Source organism: Girardinichthys multiradiatus, chromosome 13 (assembly GCF_021462225.1).
Source record: "Girardinichthys multiradiatus isolate DD_20200921_A chromosome 13, DD_fGirMul_XY1, whole genome shotgun sequence".
In the NCBI taxonomy this organism is placed as follows: Eukaryota; Metazoa; Chordata; class Actinopteri; order Cyprinodontiformes; family Goodeidae; genus Girardinichthys; species Girardinichthys multiradiatus.
In genome coordinates this window covers 29,406,623-29,424,002 of record NC_061806.1, presented here as the reverse complement: position 1 = coordinate 29,424,002, position 17,380 = coordinate 29,406,623, and the positions used below count along the sequence as shown (strand labels likewise).

Here is a 17,380-nt window from a genome sequence, read left to right as displayed (position 1 = left end):
ATCAAAAAGTGAAAAAGTATTTGCCAGCTTACATGTTTCCTAAGTTTACTTTTTGTCAAATTAAATGTTTGAAAATGTTTTCAGAACATCAAATATTAATATCAGTTAAGGAAGACCTGCATAGATACAAACAGCTGTTTCCAAATGTTAAGTTAATCTATTATGGGAAAAAACTAGGATTAACCACATTTTTAATAAGCTACGTTCAATTTCATGATCTGTAAAATGAAGAAATCACTGCAGTACAACCTGTCTGACAACATGAAGTTGGCTGAAAGTCCTGATCCATCTCCTGATCTTAAGAAATTCAGGAACAGATGAGAAACAAAGTATGACTTCTATCAGTCTGGAAAAAGTTACAAAGTTATTTCTAATGGAACCACAGTGAGAGCTATTATCCTCAAACAGAAGAAACATCCAGGAGATCACAAAAGCTTCAACATCTAAAGCTATGTGGGCCTCACTTGGCTTAGTTAAGGTCAGAGGTCATGATTCAACAATAAGAAGGAGAGAATGGACAAAAATAGCCTCAGTTGGATGGGAGAGTTCCAAGGGGAAAACCAAAAAGAACACAAAGATCTAACATTTTCTAAAACACATTGCGGAGTTATATTCTGTGGACTTAGACTAAAGTGGAGCTTTTTGGAAAGTATATGCCCCCTTACATGTGATCTAAAATTAACACTGCATTTTGGATAAAAACCACCATACTTTCAGTGAAACTTGGAGGTTGTGTGATGATACCCTGTGCTGCTTTGCTTCTTCAGGAACTGGACGACTTGCCATAAGGAGGAGAATCCTGAACTTCCATTCATCCGGTCATGATGCTAAGCTCAAGCTTATTTGGGATATACAGCAGGACAATGATCCAAAGCACACCAGCAAGTCCACCTCTGAAGGTTTCAACCTTAAACAGTCGTTTTCAGTTATGCCGAAAACCCTCCAATATGGCTGAATTGAAACAATTAGTTTGGAGTCATCTGTTGCATTCATGGTTGGTAAAAATCAGTCATGAGGTTTAAGAAGCATTTACTTTCACACTGGCCCAGGTTGATTTGTATAGCTTTAGTTCCTTAATAAATAAATCATTTAATGATGTTTTTTTTGCTTATCTTTACCTGAAAATAAAATCAGTTTGATGATCAGAAGCATTTAAGTATGAAAAAAAAAGCAAAAAGAGAAGAAGTCTGTAAGAGGGCAAATACTTTTTCACGGCACGGTGCTTTCTCTGCTTCATGTTGAGTGTAGTTTGGTACCCAGAATTCTGTTTTTGGTTTTTTTGTCTTTTAAATTATCACGGCCTGAGACAGAGAACCCAAATTCAGCCAAACACAAAGTGAAAAGTTAAAAGGTGTATTCAGTAACTCAGGATCAGAAAGCAGGAGAGCAGCAGTCAGCTTCCACAAATCACTTCTCAGTCTGGGAATGATGCGCAGATCCAGAAGAGGATGTGATCCAGACAGTTGATGTGGAAGAATCCAACAGATTGAAGTCGGATTGCCGACTGATCCAAATCCTCAGGGGAATCAGCTGAAGCTGTGACCGGAACACAGAGAGTTGTGATTGTCCTCTTGACAATAATTTCAGACGGACTTGAGAGCCAGGCAGGCTCAGGCTAAATAAACCAGTGGGGCATAAATCCAGAGACAGAAACAGAGTCGAGTTCCAGGGCTAGAGGCATCAGACAAGGGGCAGGCAGGAAGGCAAAATCCGTGAGGCAAGGCAATGTCAGAGAACGAGATCAGTCAGGAAGGAACGCTGGATAACTACTCACAAATGTTCTCGAGAATCTGGCACCGTCTACCTGTCAGAGGGCTGCATATAACTGCAGCTCCACAGGTGTGTGGCATGACGGTGATTGCGCAGCAGACAGGTGAAGCAAGTGAGTTGATTGCATGAGTGAGAGCAGAGCAGGCAGACGGGCCAGAATCATAACATAAATAGCCTGGATGGCTGATAAAAGCCAAGTTTTTTCATTGAATATTCTCTCTCTGGGTACCAGTAGGTTTTTACATCCCATTTTAGCATTTATTTTTCTTGATTAATTAGTCAGCAATTCATTTCTTGTCACAATCATATTCGTTCAATATATTATTCGTTTACTAAAACCATGTGTGTACATATTAGACAATTACTTTTTTACTGAATCACTCTTCAGTACAACTACAGCAACATTTCAGTCAACTGGAAGGATATCAGCAACCATATTTACATTTACTAAGATAATTAGTTGAAAGGTTGAAAAGGTTTCTTTGAATTGTCTCAACAATAAACTGTGCAGCAGAAGAGATTCTGCTCTTTGCAGTATGCGTTAAACAAAAACTGCCCTCATCCAGACATGAATTTTAATGGACTGTGATTCACTGTGTTTCGTTCACTCAGTGTCTCTGGGAACTGCTGACATGTGTGTATATAAAGTTCTGTTTAACATTGTGCGACAGAATACAGTCTGTAAGATGCGGATTGGGGTTGTCATATATTCATCATTTTCAGTGATTCAGTCTCTTCATTCAGGCACAGGAAATGTGTATTCAGCAAATGAGTGAGGGGAATTTTTAGAAACTTCAGCTTTAACTTTTTATTCTTTCAGCTTTAATACATTCAAACACTCCAGTGATTGAATGTATTAACATCCAGACTGGATGTTTAACAGAGAATAACCCTTGTGCGAAGTAAGAACTCAGCTGCAACAATGGGACGGCACTTTAACATATTCCCAAAAAGGGTGAGGGTTAAAAAGGAACAACCTATCAAAATCATCGTGTTAACATTATTAAATTTGCTGACAGTAACACAAATCTGCCTAACTATATCTGATGACTTTCAGCCTGGAATAAAAAGCTTGTTTTTACATTTGATGTAATACCAGTACCATTTTTATTGCAAAGTGCCTGCCTGCTGTGTGAAGGCTTAATGCTTATCGACACGGTAAATAAAGGACAAGAGCCTGAACAATCAATGAATTCTCCAGCTCTGCCTAAAAGAAAGCAAATGATAAACTGCTTTTTTTTCACCAGATAGATTATGTGTGATTTAGGCTTAGTGGGTGTTCAAAGCAAAAAATAAAAGAAAAGCTTTCATGGAAAAAAGCACTAATAACCATTGTTTTTATCAAATGGCAATAAAAAACACAATTTTCATCATTATATCTCATGGATTATTAACTCCCACCGTGGGTGATATAATACAGCTTTAAATCAATCCTCCTCCACCATCTAATTCCCCATTTTTAGGTTTTTTTTCCGTATTTTCCCATCCCGCTTGACTCCTGCAGTTCCTCCCTAACCCTGAACTAGGCTCAGATGAGCTCGGTCACGCACCGCCACTCCTCCATTTCATCACTCCATCACTCTATATGCCCCTCTGCAGATCTGGGTATTCATCTGTCCATCTATTTGTCTCCTCCTTTTAGCCTGACAAGTGGAAATGACGAGAAGAGACAGCAGGGAGAGAGGAGAAGATCAGAGGGCAGGAGAAGAAAGCCGGGGTAGATTCTTAAGGAAGTGACTGCGAGGGGACTTAAGACAAAAAGAAAATAAAGAACGGTGATAAAAGATGGCAACGGAACAAAAAGAGCTTGGAGGAAAGAGAGAAGGTTACTAAAGACAGTGACATTTCCAGCTTTAAAATCATGTCAAGGTTTCATCTGAAACTTTCTTTAGGTTTGCCAGAAGAAGGAGTATAATTTGTTTTCTGATGATCTCCAGTCATAGCTGGTGAGGCAACAAATAGGCTTCCTCGGAAAAGTTAGACTCTCAGCAAGACCGCCACTTCAAAAAACTATGGTGGTCTTTTGGGTTAAATGTAAGGATGCTTTGAAGTTCTACTGTTAGAGTGTTTTGTTCATTTTATTTTATAGCTTGCCAAAAGGTAAAGAAAAAAAGACTACTGAAAGGCATTGTCCGTGTCATGTGTCAGACTACTTTTATGATATATGGTGGACAACAAAGATTATAGACCCTCAGAAATATCACCTTTTTGTGGACATTTTACACTCTGACCCAGACTGTGGGAAAGGCCTTCATTAGATTGATCAGAAATAATCGTTTTGCCCTGCAGATGATGATCCTTAAGTTGTTAGGTTATGTCTAAATACAGTGATTATTACCCCAAAGCTGTTATGAAACTGTTTATTTAGATGCTTGTTAGTTCATGTCATGCAGAAGTGAATCACCTTATTCTGCTCATGTAGATCTCATAAAGCTTTTTGAAAAGCATATTTAAGCCCAAAAATATTTATATACCCATCTCTAGGTTTGGTTTTGAGTTTTTCTCTCTTGGAAAACGTAAACAATCGAGTTTAAAATGACTGTATAATCTAATTATCTTCACAGCTATCTAATGCAATGTGGCACGCTTCCTAAATTCCCCATGGTTGCACCGTTCAAAGACTGAGCTGATCCTCTTTGTTTAAAGACTGGGTGGCATGATTGTTTTTGTTCCCTGTCTAATCTTTGTTCCAGCAGTTTTCCTTTATAGTTAGGCAGGTATTGAGAGCTCTGAATTATACACAAAAACTTTGAGTTTATATTTCAGAGGGAGAAAATACTTTCCATTAATTAGAGCTTGAATTCTTTACAAATACGCATGCAGGAATTTCCCTTTAGGTAGTTGCCACTTAGGTTTATCTTTGTTTAGCTTTTGTTTTATTACACTAATTATACAAGTGTGATTGCTAAAATGCTATTGTTTCTATAAGTAACTACCTCCAATATGTAGATCAGTTAATGTTCATTTTGTGTTAATATTGTGATTCTGGGGAATAAATATATCCATCTGTTTCCTTTCTATAAAGTATCCAGTTAACATCTAACATGTTTTTATAAAAGAAAATGCACCATGGATAAATATTGGTGCAGTATTCTCATTTGAGGACCGAGGAGTCTGTTAATATTAGTTAACAATAGCTACTCGGGGGGTTAGGAAACTGGAATGATCCTTAGTCTTAATTTCAACATGATAAATTTTCAGTTTTTATCATTAAACCCCATTCATTTAAATTTAAGCCATTCAAATAAAGATGGAAAATCGGGACTTTGCTATTTTAAAAATTTTAGAGCAGATAAGAAACCTAACAAGCAGCTCCTTCGAATGCTGAGTATTTTATTACATTAATTAATGAGTTCTGCACTTTAATTTGGAGTTGAATTTCACCCAGGGCCAGGGGTTAACTAGGCCTGAGGATAAAACTTTACTTGAAATTTCCCACAGTGCCTTTAGGGGGTGAAAGCAGCAGGAAGAGAAATATAAGAGAAAGCTATTTTACATTCTGCCCTTTCCTCCTGAATGCAGCCACTGTGCCTTGTGGGTCCCCCGTAGATGATTCATGATAAGTCATGACTGGGAGATTATTTCCAGTGTGCTCAGGGTGCAAAAGCTGAAATGGTCTCTGAGTAGAAAATCAACTTGTGTGCAGCGGAGAAACATATTTTTTCCTTTCTGATTGTATGTTTTAGTCAATGAGAGCAAGTAAATAGTTTACTTGTAAACACGTGAACCAAATTAACAATAGGTAAAGAATACATCTTCCAAAGAGAACAACAGATCCTGTAACATGAAATAGAGACATTAAAAGGTGACTTTTAGAGAAATGTTTACTTTCTCTTGTTTCAGAAAAGCTTAAATTTGACTTTCCTCCCTGGAGACAGAGACAAAGAGGAGGGAAGACACTATAAATAGAGTAAGGAGATAAAGAGACATAGTGGAGAAACAGGAGGAAGTGTATACCTGTTTTTGACGGATGTAGGGTGAAAGGCAGAGAGAGTGGGCGGTCTGCTGGCCCCACGGCCCCGGCGCTTGTGGGTAATGACCACTGATGCGTAGCAACCTGGTTGTCATTCTCAGGAGCCCGGCTCCATTAGAGAAAAGAGAAATAGGCCCGGTGTGTTTGTGTGTGTTGGTGTGAAGGGGCATTTTTGTGCAGAGCACAACCAGAGAAGCTGTATGCTTGAGAGGATCTGCTTCCATTAGGGAATAACCTATAAGATGCTGGTGTGCAACTGTATCTGAACACATATCGTACGTAGAGTCAATTTCCATCTGGAAAAACGGGCTTGTGTTTCTGTGCTTGTTTCTGTTCCTTTTTTTAAAGAAAGGGAGGCGTATGTGTGTGTGTGTGCGTGTGTGTGTGTGAGTGCGTGCGTGCGTGCGTGCGTGCGTGCGTGCGTGCGTGTGTGCGTGCGTGTGTGTGTGTCCATTAGGAGCTGCAGAAGTGTAGGCTATAGATGTTTAAACCACCTTCCTTCATGCCCAGCTTCTCCATTTAGTTTTCTTTCACAACCTCACTCACTCTTTCCAAACACACAGATATAAACTGATCTATAGCCCACAGTCAGGGTGGCTGTGGGTATAGACAGAGAGCTAATGGGACAATCACCCAACTGTTGGATTTTTATCGCACACACATTATCTGGAAATAAAACTCAAATATAATTCTAAGAGTTGCCAGGGATGCAGACTATGATGAAACTTCAACACAGCCGAAAGTTTCTTTGTGTAACCTTAAGTTAGAAAATTTAAATCAGACATTGCTCTTCATACTGCACATTAGCATCTCAGAGGCTTTTTACATGTCCTTCTAATGCATTGTCTGCACAAATAAAACCATTGACTTCATGAATGTTATGAAGGAAAACTAATGCTCCTATCACACAACATTCTTTAACAGCAGCAGCATTATGTGTGAAAAACACTGACTGGTCAATTTAATTATGTTCACCTTGGTAGTCCTAAATTAGGCCCCTTTTGCCTTTAGTGCTGCTTTAATCCTTTATGTCATAAATTCAGCCTTAACCTCCAAGATTTTGATCAGACTGACATGAAAGCCCCACACATGCTCCACCACACCCATAGCTGTCCACTGGACTAAAGTCTGGCAACACTGGAGGCCATGGTAGTACATTGCACTGGTTGTGGCGTTTAAGGAACCAGTTTATCATTATTTCAGCTAAATTAGGGTGTTGGAAATTATCAGAAGATGGATACACTGCAGACACAAAGGGATGGACATGGTCAGCAACAATAACTCATGTAGAGTCAGGTGGGGTTCAAAGGATGCTCAGTTGGTACCAAGGGTCTCAAAGTGTGCCAAAAAATATCCTCCACACCCGAAAGCAACCTCAACAAACAATAGAATGCTGATATTAAACTGAACAAGAATTAAAAATGAGTGCAAATGTATGTTTCTTAAATACTCATTGAATATAGTTTATTCGGTGAAGTGATTTGCTCTTCATGGGACAGAATCTGGCCTAAAATATACTTACTTACTTATTATTATTATTATTATTAATTCTTGACTATTGATTGGAGTGATTTAATATCACAGAGGCTGAAGCGCAGTCCTTTATGTATTTGATTTTAATGTTCAAAACACTTCACCTAAAGTACACAGAGCTTTATTATTGATTTCTGAAGGACTATCTAACTTTGTTCATACTGCTTGAAAAGTCTGTAGGATATGTACATCTCACTCTGCTGAGGATCTTTGCTGTCGGTCTGATTGAGAGCTGAGCCTCTGACACAGACCGGCTGACAGACAGTTTTTTCCTGCTCTTTCACTGTGAACAGTGAACAGGTACACTTAGATTGTTACCAAATTCAATGATATTCCAAGTTTTTATGTGTCTAATTTTTTCAATGGTGTTTTTAGTGCTTGTGATTTATAACTTTTGAGAAACCTAACATTTAATCCAGGTTCAGATTGGGAATATCACCTGCTGTGGATTCAGTCTTTAAGGGATTTGTGAGAAAATCTTTGAGTCTAAATTTGTGGTCTGTGGTCATTGAGTGTTTCAGGCTTACTAACAGCTTAATTGGCTTTCTCCAGACTAAAGACCACCAACAACAAATATCGTGTGACAAATGATTTGTTAAAGTAGGGCAGTATGGTTTCTGCTGAGACAGACATCTCAATCTTGTCCTCGTTGTTCCAATCCATGATCACTTCCACAGCTGTCTCCTTCCCTTTTTTTCTGTTTCTGACCCTAAGGCCTTAAAATCTATATCTTGCTTCCATTTATTGTCAGACTGGAAGTTGTACATCGTGACCCAGGTTACAGGTGTGACATGTTCCACTACAATTGTTTTTTTAATTGGAGCATCCTCCGGGCTCCAGACATTTAAACAACCTCCCTGCTCTGGTTGCTTGTTTCTGTGACTGTATCATCTAGTCTGGCAACACCATGCTGTGACCCTCTGAACCTTTGCAAATCGCACCTTCCTGCCTGAATGTCTCCCTCTGTTCATACATAGAAGGTATTTTTGACTTTCTATTGTAGACCATGCAGCAAATGTGTGCATATTAATAGCTGTGATCCTTGTCTTTGTTAAAACATGTTTTGGAGCAGAACATTTCTTCCTCAGTCTATGCTAACCTGTCAGTCAGCTGCCAACCTTGGGGCCAACACAGATTGCAGCTGACTGAGAGCTTTTAATGCAACTCAGGACTGATATAGTGTGACTGTCCTTCACTGTGTCACATAATGGAGTGTAGTGCTTTCCATTTAAATCAAGGCTTCACTGTATTTGAATCAAGCCAAATCTAATCAGAGGAAGACTCTGGGGAAATCTTTACTTAAACACAGACACATTCTGAAAAATGATAAATTATTGTGTTATATGTGCTTATGCAGTGGTGTGAGTCCAAAGCTTTTGGAGTTGTGGAGCTTTTGTGCCTTATGGCCTCTATTAGTAGTGTGCATAAGTGCAGCTTATATGTAAAGCCAAATTGCTTTATATGATGTTGTTCTGGGTGCTTTTGTGACCTCCTCGATGAGTCTTCAATGTGTCCTTGGAGTAATTTTGGTAGATCAATCTCTCTTGGGAAGGTTCACCACCGTTCCATGTTTTCTCCATTTTTAGATAATGGCTCTCACTGTGATTCACTGGACTCCCAAACCCTTAGAAATGGCTCTGTAACCCATTCAAGTCTGATGGTTGTCAAGGTCTTTGTTTCAGGTTTCTTCTTTAATTTCTTCAGATCAGGGCATGATGTAAAGCTTTTGGAGATCTTTTTGCCTACTTCATGTTGCCATACAGGTTCTATTTAAGTGATCCATGATTGTGAAGGTGTGGAAAATTTGGAAAATTCCAGGTACAAGGACAATTACATTTTCACACAGAGCTATTCTGGTTTGAACAACTTTACTAAATCATATGAAATTTCTGTATTGTTTTTTGTTTGTTTTTACTCAGATCATCCTTATGAGATGTTTGAATTTGTTTCATCTGACAAAAAGCAATAAGAGAAGAACTCTGTAGAAAGGAAAATGTTTTTCACAGCACAGCAGGTCCTCTGGTGCCAGATCTTTAATTATGTCCAAATCCAATGTTTCCTTCAGATTGCTTAGTTTTTTTTGCCAGTAAGAGCATTTTCTTATTGAACTGTAGACTTGTCCTTATCACCATTTGAAAGCCTTATAGAGTATTATAAGTCAAGTTTCACCAGTAAGAAACCTTTCACTTTAAGTCTTCTACAGAACTGTAATTTTTAAATGATAGCTTTTCAGTGTGAGACACAATTCTTATGCAGCTATTGAATAGTCAGTGGCGACATGAGGTAGAGACCCTCAATAGGTTATGTTTTTAAAGGCGTGACTCCTGCTAAGACCGTTTCATTCAGAGGAGACAGAGCATTTCAAAGGAGCTGACCCCATTTAAAAAGCAATTGGTGGAATGAATATAAATCATGCTGGTCCATTTCTAAAGCACCAAGTCTTTGAACAACTCTGAAGACAGTAAATGGTGACAACTCTGAAGACACCATCATGAGTGTTTTCCAAATATTGAATCTCTGGCAGTTCCACTTTGTGGACATATTGTTTAGGCCTAAATGGCCCAGGAAGGGCCACATGAAGAACTAATGGCTATTACATTTACGCTGTGCAGGATGAGCCATGCATGAAGTATCCCTCACAGAAGCACTTCAACCAATGAAGTGAAGCTCAGACAGATGTGTCTTTGCATGTTAATCTTTAAATGGCTCTGTATGAGTCAAATGTATTTACTGCTGCAGGGACATTATGCTTTAAAAAAGATTTACTCCCAGAAACACAAAAATGTTGTATTGTTCAGTCACACTTGGGATCTTTAAACCGTGGCCAAACTATTGTGCCTGAAGATATGAGGTTTCAACAAAATTCCATCTTCACATGTTTACGTGTCTGATACTACAGCCCATCATTTCTCATCTCTAAATCCTAAAACGTTTGATGGTAAGGGATATATACAAAAACAGTTGCAGACTGTTGATCAGTGGGGTCCAAAGTGTGGCCTGGGGGCAATTTAGACTGATTTTGTGTGGCCCCCCTAACTGCAATTCAAGAATTGTACATATTTGGCCCACAAGCACAGGTGGCTCATGCAGATGGACACTTTTATTTTTAATTAGGGCAAAACTATTGCTGACTAATTAAAGTCTTCCTATAGTTGGTAATGTTGGGAACAAACCAAAGTATTCATGTTTTAATAACCACAATTTTTGCTTTCGCTTTAATTTCATAGTGAATAGAAGCACAGCTATCCAGAAACATGTACTCAAAAGCTGGCTTTAGTGGACCCAAATTTGCTTTTAATTAATTTATTATTCTGGGCCAAATGCATTTTCAAATAAAGACTGACCCACATTCTGCTCTTATTGCTGACAATAGGCTAAGTATTTTTGATTTTGTTTTTTTCAAAAGCCCAAAAGATTTAGCAAACTAAATGTCTTTCTTTTAATAATGCAAACATGCAAAGTTTTGCATCTGCAATGATTTACACATTCCTTTCCTACAATATAATCTGACTACTTTATTCATTCATTTAAAATTTTGCATGCTTAGTTGACAATATCATTTTGGGGAATTTTACTTTTAAAAAACATAATAGTTTTCGCGGCCCGTGAGTACTTTCGACTTGACGATTTGGGCCCACGTGACAAAAGTTTGGACCCCAGTGCTGTAGGTACTCTTCATGAAGAGCACCAGCTGCTGGAAACATTCTCAGTGATCAACAAGAACAGTGGTGCTACACTGTTAAGTCCTTTTTGACATTTCTAGTCCTGTTTGAGTTTTTTTGCCCTCAGACTATGATCAACTGATGATTTTGTTTCCGTTTCTTCTTTTTGCATTTCTAACCTTAGCTTACAACCTGCTGGTGACATGGTACGGACTAAAGACAGTAGCATTTTATGGCATACGCCTCCTTAATGTGCTTCACTCAAACACAAACTTTGACTTTTTGTTTTCATGCCTTTCATGCTCTTGAGTTTGTTTCCATTTCCGTTTAGAAGAGATCTGAGGAGAAAGAAGCCCTACCTCACACCAACGTCCTACCTTCAGTCCACACATCAATCAATTCCCGGTGCTCCCATGTTTCTGACCTTACCTGCTTCCGTCCCCGTGATGCCTGCAGCATGGCCTAACCGCGTTTAATGGTGCGTGTCAAATGCGACATAACCAGTTTGTGCTGAATTCCCAGCATCTAAATGCTTCTGTCTAGACTTTAGGAATCATTTAAAAGTCGTATAAACCACTACAAAATCAGAATCAGAATCAGAAAAGCTTTATTGCCAAGTACGTTTTTGGACATACAAGGAATTTGTCTTGGCGTAGTCGGTGCAATACAGTACAAATTAAACAGTATAAACATATCTACAATATAATATAAATATATGTGCAAAATAAAAACTGACTGTCAAAAACTCCACTTGTAAAAATGTTTATTAGGACAAAAACACAACACAATCATCAACCACTCAAATAACATTTTCTATAATTATATTTGTAAAACAGAAAGAAAGAACATGGTTCTAAATATTTTAAATCACCTTTTATTTTTTTATGTTTTGCTTTCAAGCAGCTAGTGGTCTTGTAATATTTAAAAGCGGTTTGGTTGAATTATTATCCAGCTTCCTAAAGGGTTTTTTAACATTTCTCTGAGGTTTGGTTGCATCTTTAGTAAATTTCAGTCCAGTTCCTGACCGTTAAAGCATGTCTGTGCATGCAGTGTGTACTAAAAAATAGAAAAGTCAGTATAAAGTAGAAAAAGTCAAGAAACAGAAAGAGGCATCGTCCTTCTTTTAGTCATCTGCTGTACTCCAGGTCTTAGGCTAACTGCTCCTTGGGGCTCCTTGTCTTTTATCTGTTAAACTTTGTTTTCATACTTTATTTCCAAATTATATGGCACTCATTTTAGGGTGTATTTTTGAGTGCAAAACATTTTCTTTGTTGTAAAAGCTTCGTTATCCGTATAACCTCAGTTATATAGAATGCTTTTAATTACTTTAAAATGTTCTTTTAAACACATTTAGGATATCGCCACCAGATTCTAAATTTCCTTCGTTCCACTTCATGCAGATCTCAGACCTCTTTGTTGTGTTGCACCATTTCCTTTTATTTTGCAGAAAATAACATCAGAGCTTTCTGCATTTTACTTTCTTATTGACGTATGAGATGAATAAAGTTAACTGCGTGAAAAATGAAATAAACCTGTCTGAGCCTTTTAAAAGGCAATAACGATGTCATGTCTGGTAATCGAGTCTTGATTAAAAACGGTAATAAGAGCTCATTTAGCCTCAGAGATGTGCAAGAGAAAGTCTGATAACTGCTTTGAAGTAGTGATTTTTAATTTATGTTAATGGACTGCATCCAGAGACCTGTCTGACTTTTGATTAACTTTAAAGGCTGCAGATGCAAAGTTACACAACACTGCTGCTTTCACATCATAAAGCCTTTAATCACAGCTGTTGTTTTGTGCTTTTGCTCTTCAAAAAATAAAGTTAGTGTGCAGAAAACAGGTTTCATGTTGAGCTATCTCTGCTGGTCGGATTCTGTGCTATAAATATAGCATCTATCTATTTTCTGTTACCGCAGGTTAGGTTAGGTTATGGAGGCTGGTGCCTATCTCCAACTCTAGGTGCACCCAGGACAGGTATACATACACCAGTTCATGTTAAAGCACAAGCAAAGACATTTACAAGTAGTTGTTTATTAGTGTGTATTGCAAGTCTAATTAAAGGTAGTCATTGTTTCCCCAAAATCCATTGCTTTATCAAGATGTTATTCATGTTTAACTCTGTTGAAACAAATTTCAGGGTGGAAAGGAAGGACCGGACCCCCAGAAATATAGCTCCTTTAAAATCCAAGTCCTTACTAACACATATTTAAGTTACACATCAAATAAACACACAGTCAGTATTTGAATTGATGGTTCTTCAGTTGTGAAGTGTCTGAAGTTTAATGTTAACCTTTCTAAGTTTCTAGTTGCACTTTAGAAAACAACATTAAAAGACTGAGCTGCTGTTTTTCTTTCTGAAGGATTATTAAAATAATAGACTTTGAAGGGCAGACAGTGGTTGCTCCTGGAAAAGAAAAACTTTTAAAATGGCCAAGTTTCAGCAAATTTATACACAACTGCATTTTTAAACTGGTTCAGTGATGGATGGATGGATGGATGGATGGATGGATGGATGGATGGATGGATGGATGGATGGATGGATGGATGGATGGATGGATGGATGGATTTTGTTGTTTGAGTATTGTAATGCTAATTTAGTTAATATTTTAAGTCCACCCCAAACTTGTCAACTGAGAATATAATTTGTTTTAAGTTATTAGATAACATGAACAATCAGGATTAAACATAGAAGCTTTCAGGGTCCAACTTTATCAATTATCTATGCAGATATTGTTTAGTCAGTTACTCTGAGATCTTCCAAGATCCAGACTGAAATCTAAGGCGGCTAGGATTTCTGCATTGATTTACAAATCAACACTGTCCAGAAGAGGCATTTAAATAAAAACTTATCTATTCCCCTCTGATTTTTCGTCATAGTATTTTTTTATTTCTTTCCGCAACAATAAATACAATGAAATGAAAACATAAACAAAAGAATACAAAACACACGAAATGTCTGATTATAAAATCAACCAAATAACATGCAAGAGAGTACAAAGTTATAAAAGAAACATTTGCAAAATCTATATATTAATATTTGTTCCATGCTAACAGGCTTGCCAAATGAAACTTCATTATGTTGCTTCTCTGGAAAAATTACAAAGTTTTTGGATGTTTCCAGTTCTGCAGAGAGCTTTTTTTATAGCTTTATATGAGAAGCTTATTGTCCAAAAGCAGTTTTCTGTTTTGGGATACGACACTGTCCTCTTGAGGCAGACATTCCTAGTCTATTCATACGTTAAGAAGTCAGATGAATGAAGTTCTGAGGAAGGAGGTGCATTATCATGACTAACTTTGACTCTGGTGGAGCTTAAAACCTCAGTGGGTGTTGTGTTTTCTAGGCTTATTTATGACAGCACAGTACCTTGGTCATCCTCAGTTGTTTTTAAAATGTGCTCTATAAATAAATTTAACTGTGACATTTCTGTCATGAATATTTAATAGTACTCATATATTTTAGGTGAACAGCTGTTAAAATGTGTATTGTTCTGTTCATATAGATCATTATGTGGCCTCTGCCTTTATGAAGATGAGGGACAAACCCTGCAAACAGTTTATGATAACAACCTTCTCTTTGGTTTGTTGATGGGGATTTTTAATGCTATATTGAAGCATGTGTTTTTCTCCATTATGCTTTATTTGCAACTTTAATCTACACATATATCACATTTAATGCCTTCTCAAATGGTATATTAAATAACATATATTCAATCATTATCATTAGCAGATTCAGCTGAAGTGCTACTATTTGAGTTTGCCTTCATATGAAGACAAAACATCTTCGCTCCCCGACTCCCGGAGCACAGAAGTCAAATGTCCTCCAACAGATCTAAACCACGAAACAGTTTGTGTTTCAGCGTCATGTCTCATTCTTTCCAGATTTGTCATGTTTTTCATTATTTGTTGCCATGAGCTTTCAGACCGCTATAACTTGTGTTTTAACACATACACACCCACACACACGTTAGTGAGAGCAGATGTCAGCCTCCAGGCTCTTCATTGGGTTAGCTGACACTGTAAAGGTCACTACAAATTACTCATGGTCAGCATGGCCCGATCTACAGCCAACAGAACGGTTGCACAGACTCTGTCAGTGAGGAATTACACCATTGACCTTTTTGCGCTTGTGTGTGCGCCACTGTGTGTGAGCGTACAGCTGCTTTCCAGTTGTGCGTCTGTGTACATGTTCATGCATGTGCTTGTATGTTTCTGAACTACATATTTGTGTATTTATGTGTGTTTTTCTGTCAGTTTTCATCTCATCTCTCTTTGCTTCTCCTGTGGGTCACTGGCATTCTTCCCAGGCTTTTCACTCATAGTGACATGGAGATTATTGCTGTTTTTGCCCTTTGTTATTAACTTCAGTCTCGTGTTCGGGCAGCCCAGTCTCTAGAGTAAAACGATGGCATTTTCTGATTCCTGATCCTTATTCTGCCAATGTGTTTTAGTAGAGAGTGTCTGGTGTCACTCCAACTTTGTTAGGCTGCAACAATTTGTGAACAAGGTGCAGAAAATCCAAAAGCTGTTTGGGTTTACTCAAAGCTACTCCAAAGCATTATATTTGCGACTATTTACATTAGTAATAAACAAAATATTAACATTTCATTTGTTAGACACTTTTCTTAAATTTGTAATGTGCATTACAAGAAGGGACGAGGTGAGGGAAGTCAGATGAACGTTCACAACAAGAATTATTTCTCAAAAAGAACCACAAATTTATGGTTAGTTTTAAAGGTAGGTGGAGATTTAATGTGCAGTATAAGAAATGTTGAGGAGGACCCACATTCTTTATTTTAGAATATTTTTTGTGATTATTTGTTGGGTTTTTGTTTATTTGAGAGAAATGTTTTATTCTCCTTGTGTCTTTGAACAACAGATGACAATTATTTGTCATCTGTTTAGTCAGTTTGATTCATTTTGTTATGGGTGTGGATTGATGTTTTTACTTTTATATTAATATGATATTAATTAGTCCTATTTGGGCCGCTTCCATGGCTGTTCAGCCAACATAAAAAAGGGTAACATCCATTATGATTTAATATTAAGATACTATTAGGAGAAGCCACATTGATGAAAGACAGAGGGAACAAGTTAGCGTCCCTGAAGGATGCCACAGCTGACCTCACACCCCAACCAAGTACCAAAACATAACATAGCTAATTATTTAATTTTAAAGACTAGAGTACAGTAATAGACAGGTTACAGCTATCAATGTTTTATGCCAATATTGTTAAAGGATAAGATTTAAAAAATGCTTAAATATTTATCATATCATATCATATCATCATATCATTGCAAAGCCTTTTAATAAGATGTCAGGTAAAGTCATGGAGAATCTGATGTTTTCTATGACTGTAGGGAGCATAAAGTAACGTAGCTGTCCCTCTCTGACCAGTCACTGCCTCCTGCCGGTCAGCTGGATTAAAAAAGGCTCCTTAACATTCATTCAAGAATACGTTATAAAAAAAAAACTGACAGTCAAGATGTGGAAGCTGAAAGAGCGCCACCTATCACTCTAATTATGGTAATGCTGTTTAAAACCGAAGATGGAAGGTTACAAACTGGATGACAAGCTTTTTTAAATAACGGCATTCAGTTCGTGCTGTGAATTTTTCTTTTAACTCTCTGTGTTCATACCTTTTATACCTTGTACCTGCATTCACCTTGTTCCGATGAATGCAGCACTCAGATACATTTTGAAACACATGGCTTCAATGAAAATTACTTGAAGTTACATTTTTCTTCTGTCATATTTGACCATACAAAAATACCGAACATTTCAGCTGAAATAATTAATGTTTTGGTTATTTTTAACCTTCTTAATACAGTTGTCTGCTGGTAAAACAGTCCTAGAATCATTCTAAATACATGAGGAATAAAGTAAATCACTAAACCTTTGCTATGTCCTCCTGCCACAGGCATTATAAATCATGTAAAGCAAATAAAGGACAGTTACAGTTGGCTTTACTTTAACCACATGGAAAGATTATTTGAAAGCTGTGTGTCTTTCCACTGTGTCCATGTTGGATCTTATTCTTCTTCACTGTGATGTCTCTAAATTAATATCCTAATTAAATATCTCTGAGATGGAAGCAAGTGTTTCTTGTTTGAAGCAGGGATTTTCAGGATTAGCAACATGTGAAGGACAAACCTGTATGTAGGTTTATTTATTCTTTGCACCTTTTAATGTTTCTGTCACTGGTGATGTTTTGCGCTTCGCCGCTCGACTCTCCTAGTAACGCTGAGTGTTGACTTAGCTGTGAGTGGGAACGAGCAAAGCTCTGTGTCCACCTCGCCTGGGGTTGTGTTCGTAAGTGCTTCTTATCCGCTGTCACATTTATTGGTGTGTACACAAACACACTTGAATACAGCTGTGCACAGAACTCTGCTGTAACTCCATATAATCTGCTGAATGAATGGTGCATTAGTGCAGCTGAAGAGT

General features: G+C 37.7%; 1 protein-coding gene across 4 annotated transcripts in view; it reads left to right on the top strand.

Moving 5' to 3' along the window:
• pvrl2l (PVR cell adhesion molecule related 2 like) overlaps nt 1-17,380 on the top strand; it is a 396,229-nt gene that overhangs the window by 297,572 nt on the left and 81,277 nt on the right. The window contains exon 8 of one of the 4 annotated variants that reach the window (XM_047383831.1): nt 768-1,038. The exons of the other annotated variants lie outside the window; for them this stretch is intronic. Within the exon in view, the coding sequence (XP_047239787.1) occupies nt 768-955 (188 nt within the window). The 3' untranslated portion in view covers nt 956-1,038. Of the gene's footprint in view, nt 1-767; nt 1,039-17,380 lie in introns of those variants that run through there. 4 annotated transcript variants of the gene reach the window in all.